This window comes from Zootoca vivipara, chromosome 2, assembly GCF_965207765.1.
Source record: "Zootoca vivipara chromosome 2, rZooViv2.hap1.1, whole genome shotgun sequence".
In the NCBI taxonomy this organism is placed as follows: domain Eukaryota; kingdom Metazoa; phylum Chordata; class Lepidosauria; order Squamata; family Lacertidae; genus Zootoca; species Zootoca vivipara.
In genome coordinates, this window is record NC_142584.1 from 112,619,232 (window position 1) to 112,639,234 (window position 20,003).

A 20,003-nucleotide genomic window follows, 5' to 3' on the forward strand; every position below is an offset into this window, starting at 1 on the left:
ACACGCCCTAACCACATGGTTCCTGTTGATTCCACACACGCAGGACTGGACCATCCACTGCCAGGGCTGCGGGCCTATTTTGCCCTCATCCTAACATTGTCCTAAGGGACATCTGTTCCTCCTCAGAAATGAGTAGCAGCCTGTGAGGAACTGCAAGTCTGACTTAAAAATGAGCCCTAAAGCCCTTCTTTCCAAAACTCCCATTTTGCCCCAGCCTCAAGCGGTGTTTTGGAGTACTGTATGGGGTGTATGATTGAGTTCCTGGACTCCAACTCCATCACCCCCAGTGGTCAGGGATAGTGAGAGATGTGATCCAATTGTGGTCTTTCACCTACAACCAGTACATAACCTGCTTTCTTATTTTGACTGTCAAACCAGAGGTTAGGTTAGGGTATTAAGTACTGACACTACTGTATTTCCATTCAAGCCCCGCTGCCCACATCCTGCCATCCTCAAATCTAGCTCCCTTTCTGGGTCGTGTGCCTGACTGAAGGGGACAGTTCGGCTTCCTGGCCCAGAGGTCTAGCGGGGAAAGAGGGGATCTGGTTGTCAGTGCAGCACTCATAATTGCTTCATTTCTTATCAGTCCAGAGTGCTTTTGTTCCATTATTATTATTTATTTGAATTTATTGTTGTTGTTTAGTCGTTTTGTCGTGTCTGACTCTTCGTGACCCCATGGACCAGAGCACAGTGAATTTATATACCGCCCTATACCCAGAAATCTTAGGCCGCTTCACAGAAAAGACATGGGAGCCCCTTCATATGACAATGAACCATTAACATTGGGGAAGAATTGCAGAATAACCCCTAAAGCAGAATGATATGTGGATTGTCCCATATAAATCCAGCAATAATGCACTATTATTGCGTCAATGACATCTTGCTGAATACTCCTGCAAAACAGCAGCAATCGAGGGAGCCCCTTGACAGCCTGGGAGGGAGTTTTGGAGCTTTTATTTCACTTCATTTTTATTTTTATTTCACTTCATTCCTATACCTCCTAATTAACCACATGCTCTGGTCAGTTCACAGATTTAAAAACAAATGCAATTTATTAAAAGCAATCAGCATAAAATCTGTATCGGCACAAAAAACCATAAAAATCAGCATAATATCTTGAACCATAAATGCAGCCCTAAAAACTGGCAAAAGTGAAAACAAAATAGTTCTGAGAATTAAACAGCATTCAATGATAGCCTTTAAAAGCCTCGGAGAAAACAAAGATCTACCTGGTAGTGAAAAGGCCCTCTTTGGGGGGAGCATCCCATAACCAGGGTGGGGCTTGGGATCAGAGGGAAAGCTCAGTGGGAATTATATAGGGCAGACAGAGCCAACCTGGTTCCTTCCAAAAGTCACTGGACTATAACTCCCATCATCTCTGACTAGTTGGCCTTGCTGGGTGAGGCTAATGGGAGCCCAACACCATCCAGAGGACATTGTGTTGGCTGCCTCTGATATACAGAATCCAACATTTATAGAAGATTAATGCAGCAGCTGTAAATAAATTTAGTTGTTCAGAAGCCCCACTGAATCCAGCGAGATTAATCTCTGAGGAACAGGGGACATGGTGAGGCTGCATTTGCACAGGAAGCTTGAAGTTGGTGCCGCACAGACATTATTTGTGTTTTCTTCTGGTCTGAGGTCTACACAGCAAGGAGCTTTCCCTCCAGAGGTGGGTAAAAATGCTAGCGCTTTGATTAAGCTACAAAGGTGAGGAATGAGATCGGCTTCACCATCTATATACCTCTCAAATCTTCACACACTTGACAATAAAATGAATGATCTGCACCTTATTAATCAAGGAAACTCATGGAAACTCCGATATGCTAAAGAGGAGGGTTCGAGGAAAGGAGACAGAAATTTGTACAACCAAGCTAGGAACGCACTGACGAAGGAGATTATAGTGGCAAAACGAACCTATGATTCGGACTCAATTCTCAAACATGTCTCGGCTACTCTTTGGAAGAATTTACAGAACATTTCTGAAGAGAACATCATCTTTTACTGAATATAAGAGAACATATTCTTCTGCTCCAGAGAGTCAAAAATTGGCAAACGACCAGAATCCATTTTATAGCAAAGCCAAGCATTATCAAATAGAGCAATTCACTCGGCGCCAGAGGCACCAACAACCACCTCAACCTGTTCTGAAGTCACTACAGGGACAGAAGGCAAAAGCTCCAGGCGCAGTCGGAGTGGCTCCTCTTTGCTTTAAATAGTGTTTTGCACACTCCGATCCTCACACAGATATTTAACAGATATTTTGTATAAAGTATGTTTACATTGTAAAATTAGCCAAAGCAAATTCCAAGTATGTAAGTACCGGTACTTGGCGAATAAATCACTATTCTATTCTATTCTATTCTATTCAGGGGTTAATTTCTAGTAATCCATGAATGTTTGTATTTTAACAGCTGCTGGGGGTCTTGTGGGGAAAGGAAGGTGGCAAAATGAAACCCGATGATGGAGGCTGAGCCCTTTTGAGGAACTCAGTTATATATTGAGAGTGTTAAAAGTGTTACCGTCTCTAAGGAATAATCTGCAAAGAAAATTATGGAAAAAGGAAATAAAAAGCAGAAAAAGGCACCCATTTTTGTCTGTTTTGTTATTTCTGCTGATGGTAGAGTAATCCTCTCACAAGGCCCTTAAAAAGCTGCCCAAAGTGCAACTGAGGTAAAACTGTTGGGTTTTATCTCAGCCATTTTTTTCTGGATAGAAACTCCTGCTGGGCCTGAGAGGCAGATTTAGTCTCCTCAGGAGATCCTGAGGTGGGTTTCATTTCCCCACAGACGAAAGAAAGGGAGGAGGGTCTCTCCAGAGAACGAGGCTCCTGAGAACGTGTAGAGTTCGGCTCCTGAGTCAGCATCAGAAAAAGACACACATCCCCCTTCATAGTCCAGAGTCACCCGGATCCTCTTGGGCTTCTCCCTCAGGGACAGAGGAGAGTATTCAGGGGAAGTGCAGGCCCAGTACCCATTTCTCATCTTATCCAGAGCCCAGAGCCCTCCCTCAGGACTGAAGGGAAAGCGGCCCTTTCTCCCCATAGACTTCCTGGCGATCCCCACAGCCCATTCTCCCTCACTTCCCACAGTGACCTCCCAGAAATGTCTGCCTGCTGTGAATTCCTCACGACCCAGCACACAATGCCGGTTGTTGAATCTCTCAGGATTATCGGGCACATCTTGCTTTATGTCTGCCAATCTCACGCTTTTCCGATCCTTGGACAAGATGAGGCAGGGGTGGGCTGTGTCTGGATCCAGAGTGACATTTGCTGTTGGGGGAAGATGAAGAAAAGAGAGGCAAAATCAGCTAGGAGACAGAAACTGGCATGTAATGGGGCAGGTTTGTGTGTGTTTTAAACTGGAACACGACACCTGCAAAAATTGGGATTTGCCAATACATATGAAGAACATAAATGCCATTTTAATGCTAATAACTTATTAAGGGTTCCAAAGTCTGCAGAAAAGATTGTACAACCCCAATGAAATGCCAATCCCCACCCCTCCTGTGAATTTGGGTCACCATTGGAAATTTACCTTTCTGAAGCTGTTGTCTGAATAACATAGCATCTGAGAAAGAAAAAAGATATCAAGTTTAAGCACTACACTGCTCTAACTGAAATTAATTTTGTTAGAAAAGTATCACCTAGTAACACAGCACCTGTTCTATCCTTATTTCAAGTAAAAGATTAATCAGTAGAACAAACAATTAAGAACGTAGGAAAAACCAGTTAAAGAAAACTGTAAAACTCAGCAATGGTAAACAAGACTTTTAAAAAGCAGAATAAAAATATTCAACATTAAATCTGATGGTCTATTAATGGACGCAGCCTTAATATCTGCACCAAGTAAAGTGGTGGGGGAAATAATTAAAGCCAGAATGGTTAAACGAAATGAGAAACGAAGCTTGCTGAAGAAGGATTCCAGAGCTCTCGTGCAAAGGGAATTGTAAACAGATGCACATTATTCTTTTATTGTTTATTTCTTAGATTTATATACTGCTCCTCATCATAAGATCTCAGGGCAGTACACAAAGTAAGATACAAGATAAAAACTTGAAAATAAGTAAAGCAAAACAGCAAAACAATACCCCGCCCCCCGAATAAGATTGGAGAAAAAAAACAGACTTTACTATAGAGTCTGGTATGGATTTGCTTTATTTGTGGCAGCCACCATTTCTAATGCTGCAGCGTGCCAGTGTACATGGGACATTCTGGGGGGAATTAATTGATGGCTGGACCACCAAGGGGGAGAGGTGTGATGGTGCCACTCCTGTCTGCAGCAAAAGCGAAATACAGTAAGAGCCTAACACGTTCTGTGTTAGACTAATGTAATGCTCAGCATAAAATCCTTGCAGCCATTTGTCATTACCTTTGAATTCCTTCATGACTTTCTCCAGACGGAGATTCATATCACGGAATCTGGAGGCCTTCTCCTTCAGCTCTGGAGTAAAAGCCAGTGGATTCTCCGGTCTCTCTGTCCTCTCACACCTGATGAGGAAAAATGTTAACCTTTCAAATCTCTAAATCAGGTTTCCTCAAACTCGGCCCTCCAGATGTTTTGAGACTACAATTCCCATAATCCCTGACCACTGGTCCTGCTAGCTAGGGATCATGGGAGTTGTAGGCCAAAAACATCTGGAGGGCTGAGTTTGAGGAAGCCTGCTCTAATTCCTAGTAAAGGAAAAGAAAAAAAGGTAAAAGGAGGAAGAAAATGGTAGAAAGAACAGGATGGATGCTTTAGTAACCTCTAATCTGAACCTGAGTGGTACATGAGGGTTTTCTGCAGTAACGGAACTGACAAATCTTGAAGGGAACTACAAAGGCACTGGTTGCTGCAAAGAAAGTAACTTTATCCTGTTGCTTGGAAGTATAGCAGCTTTATTTTAGCAACACTTGAGTTAGGTCAGAATATTTGTTTCTGGAGGTTGCTGGTGTCCTGCCTTAGATAACCTCTGCTCTGGAACCAGATGCTCTCAGAGCATGAAGCAGATCTTCCACAGGTGTACAATCAAATCAATATATCCAAGAAAGGATGCGGAGAGGAATCAAGGGACAACAGAGAAGAAATGGAGGGGCCAGGACCCTCACCCACATACACCCTGATGTGTCTTGAAGCTACTAATACTGTTCAATACTGTTCTGTCTCACCCACAACAGACTTCAACAAAATAGCTTTAAGTATAGCATGTATGATGGGAGGGGGAGGGAGGAAGCAGTGTTTCGGTCTTCATCCTTGGAATGAGAATAGGGGTGCCACAAGTTCAAAAGGAAGGTCCTAATTGTGGGTGAAATTACGCAGAGTGTGGAGTCCTAAAGTCTTTCCGTCAGAAGCTTGGAGGGCCAGGTTTTAAGTACTGATGCTAATGGAAATGAGCTGGATCCACTCACCTCTGCAAGCTGCTTCTCACATCCTAGAGGGAAAATGAGAATAGAATCCAATGCACAACACAGGCCACACTAGGAAGCCTCTTCAGACCCTGAAATGGAGGGACTCTGGCTGTCTGGTGTCAATCACCCAGCACACACAAATGTTCTTGGTAGGGAGAACCTAGTCAACCAATTTTGGAATCTTTCAGATTTTTCATTTCCCCATGTTCTGTTCTACACATTTCCACATCAGTCTGCAATTTTAAAAAAGTCCTGGAAATTCACCAGCCTTTTAGTGTGAAGTTCTCCTAATATAGGTATTTTTATATCCAATTTTCCCTGAAACACATTTTGCAAAGCAATTTTCTGTAATATAATGATTTTTTTTTTAATGTTAGTTTTGCTTTATGATCTTGTATGAGTTTTTGGTAAGCATTATTGGAGAACTGTTTGGAAATTTCAGAGAAGTGCAAATGTTGACAGATGGCTGTGATTCCGTTTGCATATTGATTTATAAAGTGCCCATTTGGTGGATTCACCTTTAAGTGCAAAGTTAATAATTTTTTCCACCATTGATAGTTTTGGGCCATAACTTCTTAAATTTCATCCAATTTGCTGCACAAAAATATTGTGGTATCCCACCCCTTCCCGGTTCACTTGTCATAGTACACATAAGTTGAACTATTGGGTAGTTTTTCTCGGATATTTTCATACATACTCACCCCTAACACTAAGCCAGGAACCATTTATCATTCTCCTTCTCACACAACCTGCCTTTCAGATTTCAAGGCAGCCTCTTCCTGAAGTGGAGCCTGGGGCTATTCCTGCCACCATCTTACCTGCAGGAGTTCACTCGCTGGCTGCTGACTCTTTTCCTCCATCTCCTGGATGATGCTGTCAAGAGAGGAGAGTTGCCTGGAGAGTTTGGCCAGCTGCTCATCCCTTCTCCCTGCAATCTCCTTCTCCACCTCTTCGATCTGATTCAGCAGAAATTGGTGCAGTTCTCTAAACTTCTCCTCTGCCTTCTGCATCTCAGTTGTTGTACATTTCTGGCAAGAAGCAGATAGAAAGAGGAAACAAGGAGACTGGAGTATGGAATGTGGTCAGTCTTTGCAACACCAGGAGGAGAGTTATGGGAATTGCACAGGCAATTTGGGTTTTCTCCGGATTGACATTAGTTCTGACTGAGAACTAAACAGTGGGTTTTCCCTGGCAAAGGAGCAAGGCTCAGAACAAGTGGAGGTGTGGGCGAGCCCTCAGTGGCTAAGGAAGCTCTCTTCTTCAGACTTTAAAGTAATCATGGCAGGGAGGCAGCAGGCATGAACACATTGGCTCTGCCTTCTCTGTTGCCATTTCTCTTGCCTTCCGTGACTAGTGCTATTTTTCTAGAAAAAGAGGTGCCGGAACTCACCTCCCTTGTTCTAAATACTATTACTATTATTACTATTACAATGGCAATGGCGCCTGCTTGAGAGATGCTGGAACTGAGATCTGGCGAGTTCCAGCTGGAAAAAAAGCCCTGCTTCCATCTTGTGGAAGGTGGCAGCCAGGAGATTTTTTTTTTCTATCCATGGAGGTTGCCTGTACATTTTTGGACGCAGCATAATTAGTTTCTAAGATGTTCAGAAAGCCTCCATAGACATAAAAGAGTCCTCACCTCACACTTTCAAGAGCAGCAGATCAACAGAAAAAGAGAAGCAGGGCAGAGCTGGCCTGCTCACCCTCTGCAGTCCTCTGTTTACTTTAATACATGGGTGGGCAAACAAAGGCCTGGGGGCCGGATCCGGCCCAATCGCCTTCTAAATCCAGCCCATGGACAGTCCGGGAATCAGCGTGTTTTTACATGAGTAGAATGTGTCCTTTTATTTAAAATGCACCTCTGCGTTATTTGTGGGTTTACATGAGTAGAATGTATGCTTTTATTTAGAATGCATCTCTGGGTTATTTGTGTTGGGAGAAAACGCCCTGGGGTGCCTGCAGCCCCCATTCCTCTGGACGTACTCCGGTGAGTGTAGATCTGGAAAAGGCATCCCCTTCTTCTCCAGGGCGCTCCCAGCGACCTACACCAGCTGGCGTAAGCACACTATCCTTCTGGCTTAACACAACAAGAAGTTAGAGACATTGTAGTTCTAGACTAAACTACTAATTTATTTACAGAATATACAGACAAGCAATCATGGTGCTCTCTCTCAGCTCCCAGAGCAGAAGAATCCGCAGTGTAAAAGTGAAAGTACAATTTTACAGTCTCATACCGGAAGAAAGATAAGCCTGTCTTCCCTTCTCACGCTCCTCACAGACATGTGAATCACACATACAATGCAGCTTTGGAGGCCTGGTTTGCTAACAATTTGTGGGGAATAGGAATTTGTTCGTCGTCGTCCCCAAAAAATAGTCCGGCCCCCCCACAAGGTCTGAGGGACAGTGGACTGGCCCCCTGCTGGAAAAGTTTGCTGACCCCTGCTTTAATACCTTGAGTCAATTTGAATTTCCTATAGATATAAAATAGTGCACATTTAGATAAATATTTCTGCAACAGTCTGTATAACAAATCAGAATGTTGCAACTAGCTTATCTTCTGTGGATCTGAGCTGCCACATGGGAATAAGATTCAGTTCAGTTTGGATTCAAGGGCAAAATTGGGAGAAATGACTTTGAGATGGAAATGTATGAAACTGAGATGAACAGAAAGAAACAGATTTCCCCATTTCTATTCAGCCCTGACCTGATTCGTCAAGCACTTGTTCCCTTCCAAGGAACAGTATTGACACTTACAAGGAGGTCTCGGCTTTCCTTTTCCAGTTCTGCTTCATAGGACAGAATTTTCTTTCTTTCCTTCCTAAGATTCTGCAGGTAGCTATTGATCTTTTCCTAAAGAGAAAACAAAAGTTCAGATCGTGATTGAGACAGACACACACAGAGATAATTTTGTTGGCTGTTATGCTCCCTTCTACTGCCTGGTGCCTCGCTGCTCTTAAGCTTTTTACCTGATAATTGTGAGTTTTTGACATCTCTATGAGTTTCTAGGCTTTTAGCTCAAAATATTAAAATCAAGGCTTTAATGAAGAGTTTCATTTAATTATTATTTATTTTACTTTTCAATATTATTAACTTGCACAGAAGTTTCTTTGTGCTGATTTTTGTTTTTAATAAAGAACTTTAGAAGCATTAAAAAATTATCTGGAAGCTGAATCAGGATTTTGCTTTAATCATAATAGCACAGAAGAGAGGAGAGTCAGTTATTAGTTCTCATTTAAAAGTGTGTACCTCCACCCTAGCCTTTGCAAATGCTACTCAGAGTCCATGAGTCCTTTGCCAATTGAGCTGGGAGATCACCTGGGCCGCCACCCTGTCTAAGACCTTACTGTGCAAGCCCCCACCCCACAACCAGACCATGTATGTTTCTCCCACTACCTGGTGCCATACTGTATGGAGGGGGGGACACAGGGGCGTACGAAGGGAGTGGGGGCAGTCCGCCCCGGGTGCCATCATGGAGGAGGGTGACAAATTGTCAAGGAAAAATTACTGCCCTACTAGGGCAGTTCATAGAAAACCTTTTTTTTAAAAAAAAAAAAAGACTGCTCCAAAGGTCTTATCTTACTACACTAGGGATTATATAGCTATATATGAAATTTCATGCATATCAGTTAATATCTTGGCCCTTCTCCACAAAAATAGCTGTTTACTTGGGCGTTTTCCTATGTCGTGAAGGCGGAAATTTCAATTCAGTGGAGCAGGGTCAAGATATTAACTGATATGCATGAAATTTCAGATATAGCTATATCATCCCTAGTTTAATAACATAAGACCTTTGGAGCAGGCATTGCTTTTTAAAAAGTTTTTTTTATGAACCACCCTACTGCCCTACCCTCCGATGGGCTTCCTGGATCCTGGAAAGTTGCCCTTTGTGAATAAAATGAGACTAGGCTGAATAGATTAGGCTTTGCCTTGCCTTGCCTTCACCCTACCCCCTGCCCGCAGCTGATTGGCCAGCTGACCATCACAGAAAATTGCTGATGTATTGACCAGACTTAACTTGGTTGATGCAAATCCTGTGGAGACACCATGGTAACAGGTTTCCAGTTAGATGATACTGGTGAAGCATTCTCTGATGTTACTGTACAGATGTGTTCTAGGCAAGCTAAATTTCATTGCCACACATTCATGTCGTGCTCTCTGGTTCCCCGCTGTGCTTGGCCTTGCTGGAGGGCGCAATGGGGAGCTGGAGGGAGGGCGCAGCGTGGTGGGCGGGAATGCCAAACTCGCGCTCTGCCGGGCTGTGCTCCGCCTCCGCCTCTGCCCACCAGCCCCGCCAGCAGCTCCGCTCTCGCCCATGGCTGCGCCAGCCCTGCTTCTAGGGGGGCAGCTGCCCCCCTGCCCCGCACTGGGTACGCCCATGGCAGCAAGTCTGAGAAGGGAGACGCTCCAGCTGGGACCTGTCCAGCTGGCTTTCCATCCCACGGTTCCGAGAAACTGCTCTACTGTGCTCATAAAAACTATCCAAACTTCTGGGTGTGGTCTGTATGTGGGCCTAGCAGGGCCAAGATTAACAATACAGAGGGCAGAAGCATATTGTCTCTCCGTCTTGGAGTGACATGTTTAACGCAGCACTATAGATACAGGGTAAATACATGATATATTGCCAAAGCAGCAGTGGAGGCGTCTGTACACAGCCTAAGCCCAAAGTAAACATGAGGTTGTTTATATGGAATTAATGTGTGTAGTATTTTTTATTATTTACACAGCAGCCTTGCTCACCAACCAGGGAAAATAGCCCATCCAGGAGAAGGAAAACTCTGATCCTAAACCTCCACTGCTTTGCAGCTATACTCATTTGTGAGAAAGGCTTTGGGGATAGACCCTGAGCAAAAATCCGTGCCTGCCACTTTGCAGGACGCATTCGGGAAAAGAAAAGGCTAAAGAGTAAACCCTAAATAAAATCCACAGTCCCTTAAGGCGATTGGATGGCGCCTTTTACGCCTCCTTCCAGCAACTTCTGCAGCCCACCTGGTGCCAAAAGTATTGCACTGCTTTCCTTTAGCCCAGGACCTTCACACAAACACAACCCACGCTTGTGTTCTGGAGAGGTCACGTCAGTGCTGCTAACACAGCAAAAACAACATGGGAGGCAGCAGTTACGAGTTACAGCTTTCTGTAGCCACAGGAGGCACTGGCAATATGAGTTTGTCCTGGAGGTCAACAATTGTAGCAGCCTTGAGGGGTGGGGAGAAGGTACCCAAGGGTTAACCCATTCTTTCCCTGTCATGGTCCCAATGGGTTAGAGCTTCTGTCACGTGTGCACAGCTTCCGAAACCAATGGTGGAAGCACACTGGGTGCTGCGTAAACAAGAGTCTGTACACAGCCTAAGCACAAACAAGCCAGGAAAGAAGAAGTCCCAGCAAAAAAAGAATGGATACAAAAACTTATGGAACATACAGAAATGGCAAAAATAAAAAATCAAGATAACAAACTTTTTGTAACAGAATGGAAATGGTTTATTGAATACTGGCTGGCCCTGCCACGCGTTGCTGTGGCTCAGTTTGTTAAATGGAGGGTCAGAGCCCCCTTCAGACTCCCCTGACCATCATAATCCCCCTGTTTTTCATGTGTTATGTTTACATATGTGCATCCCTTTGCCTCCCCCCCCCTGTAGCGATCCATTACTTATCACTGTCCCCTATTCCGCCCCCCTGACCCCACATACGGAAAGGTTATCTATTCCGGTCCCCTATTCCGGTCCCCCCACCCCACCCAGGGAAGTCCTTACCTATCCTTGTCCCCTCTGTTTCGTATTCGCCCCCACCCCACCCCACCCAGGCAAGGTCTTACCTATCTCTGCCCCCTATTCCGCCCCCCTCACCCCACCCAGGGAAGGGTTATCTATTCCTTTCCCCTATTCTGGTCCCCCCACCCCACCCAGGGAAGTCCTTACCTATCCCTGCCCCCTCTTTCGAACCCGCACCTCAGACAGGGAAGGCCTTACCTATCCCTGTCTCCTATTTCGACCCCCACCCCACCCAGGGCAGGCCTTACCTATCCCTGCCCCGTATTTCGACCCAGCCCACCCCAGCCAGGCAAGGCTTTACCTATCCCTGCCCCCTATTCGCCCACTCCCGTTGGGCAAGGCCGATCTCTGGAGCGGGGGGGGGGGTCCCTGGGGAGCGGCTTGGTGTCAGAGCGGTCTGCTCCCTGGCAGTGCCGCGATCTCCACAGCAGGCACAGACCGTGGATCAGCCAGGAAGGCGAGCGGCGTGGTCTCAGGACAGCTTGCTCCCTGACGGCAGCGCAATCTCTGGGGTAGGTACAGGTTGTGGAGCAGCCTGCTCCGTGGACGGTACAAGATGTCCGTGGCGGGCGGGGGTCCCTGGAGAGCGGGCTACTATTGGGGTGGCCTGGTCTCTGGCAGAGGCCTGGTCTCCGGGGCAGGCTGGCTCCCGGGGTGGTGGGGCTGGATGGGGAGTGGGCGGGATTGTGGCAGTATTTTTGTCCTTTGTATGTTAGCTGTCCACTGGAGGGTGCACTTTTTTGTACAGAAATCCAGGTTTCTACCTGTCCTAGCTGTGTAAGTGGATATAAGTGGATTAGAAACACTCCCACATGCGCATCTGATGTGGCCAAATTTGAGGCCGATCAGGCAAGCGGTTTTGGAGAAAAGTGTGGAAGTACAAACATGGACCTTCTACATTTATATATATATATAGATTTACAAATAAACTGTAAACAGATAAGAGCATTGGCACAATTATTGTAATAACCTGCAGCTTTATAAGAGTATATGTTTAAAGTAGATGAATAAATGAGAAAATTAAGTTACTTTGGATATGCAGGAAATATTAATATTAAAATATTAATATTAAAATATTAATAATAAATTTAAAGAACCGCAGAAAAAGGGGGAAGGAAATCAAGTTTTGAAATGTTAAAATGATTGTAAAATTATTGAAATGTATAAAATTGAAAATTATAAAAACTAGACAGCAGATTGTGTAAGTGGAATTAACATTTTTATTATGTACATAGTTTGGGGGCTATGGGTCCCCAATATTTAATAATTTCTTTTCCTGTCATGGTCTCAACAGTTACTGACCCTGCTGCTTGCATTTCAAGGGAAGCCCCTTTGGCATTGTGGCAGAGAGAGAGAAAATTAGACTCATGCCACCTGTTGTGTCGTGGCTTAAGAAGTCCAGATATGCATCTTCAATAGAACAGTTCTTTATTCAGGGCAAAACAGGACTGACTCTGAGGGCAAGAAGGCTACATTTATAGGGACAGGGAACTAGCTAGAAAGTGATACATTTTTGAGGGAACAATATCAGGCAATCACAGTGCTGCCTTTTGGAGGGAACCAATAAGACAGAGGATCCAAATACAGCAGCTTAAATGAACCAATAGTAGCTGTACCTTCTGGAACCAAAAGGCAGTTACTTTACCCTAAAGCACATACAGACAATAGTAATGCAGATATAAAATCATTTTACTCAATACACAACACCACCCACCTCCAAAAAAACCTCAGGCTTCTCCTTGGCTATTTAATCAACAAGCATTTAAATTGCATTCTGGCAATTAATGCCATGCTCTGTGGGTTAAACCACAGAGCCTAGGGCTTGCTGATCAGAAGGTCGGCGGTTCGAATCCCCACATCGGGGTGAGCTCCTGTTGCTCACTCCCAGCTCCTGCCAACCTAGCAGTTCGAAAGCACAACGTGCAAGTAGATAAATAGGTACCGCTCCAAGCGGGAAGGTAAACAGCATTTCCGTGTGCTGATCTGGTTCGCCAGAAGCGGCTTAGTCATGCTGGCCACATGACCTGGAAGCTGTACGCCAGCTCCCTCGGCCAATAAAGCAAGATGAGCGCCGCAACCCCAGAGTCGGTCACGACTGGACCTAATGGTCAGGGATCCCTTTACCTTTTTACTTGGTTCTTTGCTTGCAACCCTCTGAAGTTATCAAAGCCAAACATGACCTGTTGTCTTGATAAACCTGTATAGGACATTTCACATTAACCCTCATGTCCTCAAACAGTTACAACAACCATTCACAATCCAAAAGTGAATATGACAGTGCATTGAGTTCAGCTTCACAATAACTTAGGCTCACTGTTTTCTGCTCATTGCACGACCAGTCAAACAGACACTGGTTGTACATGTAGCACACTCCAGAAGTGTGTTTGCCACCTGTGATGTCACTTCCAAAACTTGCATCTGCAAATATCTCAAGACCTCAAGACTTCTGATTAGTAAATCTCAGTCTGTAGTGCATAGTACCTTTCAGGTAGCGTGCTATGTAAACAGCCAAGTAAACAGCTTTAGCTTTACCTTAGTCTGCACCTAAGAATAACAGAAAACCTCCCAAGAATAATTAAGAAGACTTCCCTGCTCTCTATCAAGGGCCAAAATGATTTCCTACCTTGTAGTCCTCAAAAGCCTCATCCACAGGAATCACCTCATGATCTCTGTGCTTCCTGGATTTGTCACACACCAGACAGACTACAGTTTCATCCTCCATACAGAAGAGTTTTAGGGACTCCTGGTGCTTCTCACAATATCTCCCCATTCCTCCTCCCTGCTCCCTGCTTTGGAGACGGGTTTTCTTGTTTACGGGGCCCCTAGAAGCAGCCATGGCTCCCTCACACCAAAGACACAGTCAATTTCACTTTCTTTGTTTATATACCCTGGGTGTTTCTCATCCTGCAAATGATTAAGAATCTCAGTGCTTACGTGACTATATTTTATGCTGACACACCTTTCTCTTTTGCCTCATACCCTGCCCTGAGAAAGCAATGTGCAAATACTGTTATAAACAAATAAAATGTTTATATGGTGGAGGAACAGCCCTTCTTGAAGAAAACCATCTTCCCCGAAGTAAGAGCCAAGAGCTTCCCTGTCCTGCTGATCTGGGCACAGGGTTACCACTGTTGTTCTGGCAAAATACAGAACAGGATGGAGGGTGGGATTGGGGACTGAAATTGTTTTTTTGCCTGGTGCTGAAATGAGTTCAAAGCAATCCATTACAATGACATACATCATGGGTAGGCAAACTAAGGCCTGGGGGCCGGATCCGGCCCAATCGCCTTCTAAATCCGGCCTGCGGACGGTCTGGGAATCAGCATGTTTTTACACGAGTAGAATGTGTCCTTTTATTTAAAATTAATCTCTGGGTTATTTGTGGGGCATAGGAATCCATCCATCCCCCTCCAATATAGTCCGGCCCCCCACAAGGTCTGAGGAACAGTGGACCGGCCCCCTGCTAAAAAAAATCGCTGACCCCTGACATACATGGTTTACAAGGCATTCTTCAATTTAAAAAAATAAATAACAAAAGCACTATAACTTACAAGTGTAAGAAAAATATTGCACATCACATTATAGCTTGCCTTTGTAATGTGATAACATTGTAATTACGATAACATGGTGTCTATCCCAACCAGATGGTAACTATTGGTCACTGCAAACATTCAGACAATACTGAAAGGAAATAATAATATCACATCATAGCTTGGCTTTGTAATGCCAAACATTACGATAACATGGTGTCTATCCCAATCAGATGGTAAAGGTAAAGGTAACTGCAAACATTCCAACAAAATTTAAAGGAAATAATAATTAGAGAAATCTTTGTTTCTGTTGATAGGTTCAGTAAGTCACTCTGTGTTGAGCCAACAATATTTCTCTCTCTCTACTCAACCTTCCCATGAAGGTTTCTGTCACTCCTTGTGGCTTGTCCTTAAAAATAATTGAGTGGAAGTCAGCACAGGACAGGTGACCGTCGAGTGAAATCAGGAGCTCACTTTTTATCAGTTTCACAGAGCACTGGTTCCAGACATTGGTCCATTTGCTTTCCATTGTGGAGAAGATGCTCTCCATATACCCTGTTGAGGCTGGAAAGCTCACAGTGTAGGAGATGACTGTCAGCTTATTTGGTAGATCAGATGCTGTAAATTCAGCCACCCACCTTGCAGCTTCCATTGATCATCCCTCTGAAGATGCTTCAAAAGGCTGTTGGCTATAATAATAATAATAATAATAATAATAATAATAATAATAATAATAATAAATTTTTATTTATACCCCGCCCTCCCCAGTCAAAAACCGGGCTCAGGGCGGCTGACACCAACAGAACCACAATAAAACATAAAAACAATTAATTAAAATACAGATTAAAATACAGTATTAAAATTTAAAGTGCAGCCTCATTTCAAGTAGGCCATAAGTGGCTGACACCAACAGAACCACAATAAAACATAAAAACAATTAGTTAAAATACAGATTAAAATACAGTATCAAAATTTAAAGTGCAGCCTCATTTCAAGTAGGCCATAAATCCAAGCCATGAGGGAGAAAAACACAGGGGTCAGGCTGAGTCTAACCCAAAGTAGAACCAAAGTAGAACTATACAGTAGAACCTCTACTTACAACCACCTCAGGTTACCAATACTTCAGGTTACAAACTCCGCTAACCTGGAAGAGTTACCTCGAGGTGAGAACTTTGCCCCAGGATGAGAACGGAAATCATTTGCCGGCGGCACAGCGGTAGCAAGAGGCCCCATTAGCAAAAGCACGCCTCTAGTTAAGAACAGTTTCAGGTTAAGAACGGACCTCCGGAATGAATTAAGTTCGTAACTAGAGGTACTACTGAGTGGTACCTCGAGTTAAAAACACCTCAGGTTACAATAGAAATACTTTATTGTCACTGTACACTTGTTTACAGTGAGATTAAACGAGCCCCCCCCCCCCAATCTCTTAGTCTTTGTCAATCTGTGTGCTGTCATACTACCACCATCCCCTGACATCAGCTCCATTCAACAGCCTCACGGCCCATGGGTAGTGTTGTGTATTGAGTCAAAGGATTTTATATCTGTATTATTATTGTCTGTATTTGCATTAGGATAAAGTAACTGCCTTTTGGTTCCAGAGGGTACAGCTACTATTGGTTCATTTAAGCTGCTGTATTTGGATCCTCTGTCTTATTGGTTTCCTCCAAAAGGCAGCACTGTGATTGCTTGAGATTGTTCCCTCCAAAATGTATCCCTTCCTAGCTAGTTCCCTGTCCCTATAAATGTAGCTTTCCTCTCCTCAGTCTTCAGTCTTGTTCACTTTAATAAAGAGCTGTTACTAGAGAACTGTCTCCAGCATGTTATGTCAAGAGAGCTGAAATCACAAACCCCACGTCACAACAACTGGCGACGAAGGTGGGATCCGGAATGCTGAGGAGCGGTTAAACACAGCCCTGCCTCAGAGTCCGGATTGCAACTGAGAACAAGACTCACTGGCCAGCTGAGAAGATGACCCTGCCCGCTAGGACAATGGAGAGTCCAAGGGTATTGGAGCCCTTCCAGCCATCAGAGCCCCACACGTGGGAAGACTACGTCGAACGCTTCGAGTTCTTTGCAGTGGCTCAAGGGATCTCCGATGCCAGCAAAAGAAGGGCCACATTCCTGAGCTACTGTGGGCCCGAGACCTTCAAGCTGGCCAAGGCATTGCTTGCTCCAGTGAAGCTGAGTGAAACATCTCTCAAAGATATTCTTGCCTGCCTAACGAGCCACTTGGCGCCTACTGAGACCAAGATGGCCCGGCGGATGGAGTTCCATAAGAGGCAGCAGCGTGCTGGGGAGTCTGTATCCACATTTCTGGCTGAGCTCCGGAAGCTCGCTCAGCACTGCGGCTTCCAAAATCTGGAAGAGACTCTCCTGGATCGGTTTATTGTGGGTCTGAGCAGCAAGAAAGCCAGAAGACGCATCGTGGCTAAAGAAGAGGTTACCCTTGCTTCAGCCTTGAAGGAGGCCACCGCCACGGAGAATTATGAAAGAGAGGAGCTTGATGCCAGTCGCAAGGCCACTAAGCCACAGATAGAAGTTGCGCATGCCATGGACGAGCTAGAGGCTACTCCGAGCCAGAGCCCAGTCCGTGGGGTCGAGTCGGTGCGTCAGGCCTGCACAGTGCACAAAGATCGCCGAGGCAGTTGCCCAGGTTGTGGTGGAAACCATGAGCGGAAGAGTTGTCGTTTCAGGGATGCTGTGTGCCGGACGTGTGGAAAGACTGGTCACATCGCCAGGGTCTGTAGATTGGCGGCGTCGGGAGCAACAGGAGCACCTAGACTGGAGCATCGCAGACCGCCCACAGCAACTCGTTTTCTAAAGGACTGCCACTACGTAACGGAGATCAACGGGAGGGCCGTGCAGTTTCCAGCGCAAGGCAAGGCACACGTCAAGGTGAAGATTGAGGGTCAGCAGTGCGACATGGAGGTGGACTCCGGATCTGCATTCACCATCGTGTCGGACCAGACCGCGAAGACATTCTTCCCCAGGGGTAAGTTGCCCCCTCTGGAGCCCTTCCCGGCAACCTTGCAGTCATACTCAGCGGGCCGCATCCATGTTATGGGAATGTGTGCCGTGAGAGTACAGTTCCGGGACAAACAGGCTGTACTCAAACTGGTGATTGCGAAGGGCAGTCGCCCCAGTCTCCTGGGCACTGACTGGTTCCCCGCCCTGGGACTGAGTATATCAGGGCTTAATTCAATACAAACCTGCCCTGAGATGAGCGAGGCATTATGCAAGGAATTTGCTGGTCTCTTTAATGGAAAACTGGGTTGTTATAAAGGGCCCCCAGTTGACTTCGAGTTGGACCCCGGGGTGGCCCCAATCCGACTCAAACCAAGGCGAGTGCCATTTGCACTGCAACCCAAGATCGAGGCAGAGCTGGATAAATTGGTCAAGCAGGGAGTTCTCTCACCCGTGGACTCTGCTAAGTGGGAGACTCCAATCGTCACACCCCTTAAAGCAAATGGGGAAGTCAGGATCTGTGCAGATTACAAATGTACTATCAATAAGGCACTCAGGGGAAACTCATACCCCATTCTGGTCGTATCACATCTGTTGGCTAAACTGGCTGGGGGCAAGGTGTTTGCCAAAATTGACCTGGCACAAGCTTACCAACAGCTGCCAGTAACCCCACAATCAGCGGAAGCACAGACTATTGTCACACATAAAGGGGCGTTCAGAGTTAACAGATTACAGTTCGGAGTTTGTGTGGCCCCAGGGATTTTTCAAGGGCTCATGGAACGCCTGTTAAGAGGTCTGCCGGGGGTCTTGCCATTTTTTGATGACATTTTGATTGCTGGAAAAGACCCACAGGAACTGGTTGCGCGTGTCCGTGCAGTGTTGCTCAAGTTCAAGGAGGTGGGGTTGCAACTGAAAAAGGAAAAATGCAGTTTTGGGGTGCCAACGGTGGATTTCTTGGGGTTTAAAATTGATGCATCAGGCATCCACCCCACAGATGCTAAGATTAAGGCCATCATCGAGGCACCACGACCACAGAACAAGACGGAGTTGCAGTCATTCCTGGGACTTATTAACTTTTATCATTCGTTCTTACCCCAGAAAGCTTCGGTAGCTGAACCATTACATAGACTATTGCAGAAAAAGAATGTGTGGCGATGGGGGCGGGAGCAGCAGAAGGCTTTTGACTCCTTGCGAGGAATGCTGAGTAGCAGGAGCGTCCTTGCTCATTATGATGAGTCAAAGCCGCTGGTCCTGGCATGTGATGCCTCTCAATACGGTCTGGGGGCTGTGCTGAGTCATAGGGAACCGGATGGGTCGGAAAAGCCCATCTCTTTCTATTCCCGTACGTTGTCGCCCACGGAGCGCAACTATGCTCAAATTGATAAAGAGGCACTGGCTATTGTGTCCGGAATCAAAAGGTTCTATGATTATTTGTACGGTCGCCATTTCTCCATTGAAACGGACCACAAACCACTGTTAGGGTTGTTCAACCCAAACAAACAAACGCCACAAATTCTCTCCCCCAGAATGTTGCGTTGGTCAATATTCCTGAATGTGTTCCAGTACACCTTGACCCATGTGCCGGGGAAACAGTTGTGCCATGCTGATGCGCTGAGTCGATTGCCCCTTCCTGGCGGGAGCAATGAGGATCCTGCTCCGGCGGAGCACATTATGATGCTAGAAACACTTCCGGGGGCTCCTGTAACAGCTACGGATATAGCTGAGAACACGAGGAAAGATGCTGTTCTCTCCCGTGTGCTCACTTGGGTGGGGAGGGGGTGGCCAGGTGGTCCGCATGAAGAAAAATTCAGGCCTTATGCGACAAGGCAGCACGAATTGTCCATGCATAAGGGTTGTCTCCTATGGGGAGATAGGGTGATCATCCCAGCACCACTGAGAAACAGGGTTCTTGAGACGCTTCACATGGGACACCCGGGAATGGTCAGGATGAAGTCGCTAGCCCGATGTTATGTGTGGTGGCCTGGAATGGACCAGAACATAGAACAATGGGTACGAACATGCAAGGCATGCCAAGAGGTGCGGCCAGAAGTGGCCAGAGCACCAGTCCACTGGTGGGAGCAGTCCAGGACTCCCTGGAGCCGGCTGCACATAGATTTTGCTGGGCCATTCCAAGGGAAGGTCTTTTTGGTTATCGTTGATGCATATTCCAAATGGTTAGAAGTGGCGATGGTTCCTAGCATGGCATCAGCTGCCGTAATCAAGGTGTTGAGGCAGCTGTTTGCTACCCACGGGTTACCTGAGACCATTGTATCAGATAATGGGGCAGCTTTTGTATCCCAAGAATTCAGGGCATTCTTGGCTGATAACTTCATAAGAGGGGTCACATCCGCGCCCTTT

The 20,003-nt window shown here is 45.7% G+C and overlaps 1 protein-coding gene across 1 annotated transcript; it reads right to left on the reverse strand.

Moving 5' to 3' along the window:
• Positions 1–1,021: 1,021 nt before the first annotated feature.
• LOC118081318 (E3 ubiquitin-protein ligase TRIM7-like) lies at positions 1,022–14,015 on the reverse strand. Its single transcript, XM_035107786.3, has 7 exons — positions 13,775–14,015; positions 8,141–8,236; positions 6,208–6,417; positions 5,390–5,412; positions 4,371–4,489; positions 3,537–3,569; positions 1,022–3,271 (listed from the first exon to the last, which is right to left on the reverse strand). The coding sequence occupies exons 1-7, from the start codon at positions 13,985–13,987 to the stop codon at positions 2,754–2,756; spliced, it is 1,212 nt and encodes a 403-aa protein (XP_034963677.1). The 5' UTR covers positions 13,988–14,015; the 3' UTR covers positions 1,022–2,753.
• Positions 14,016–20,003: the final 5,988 nt, after the last annotated feature.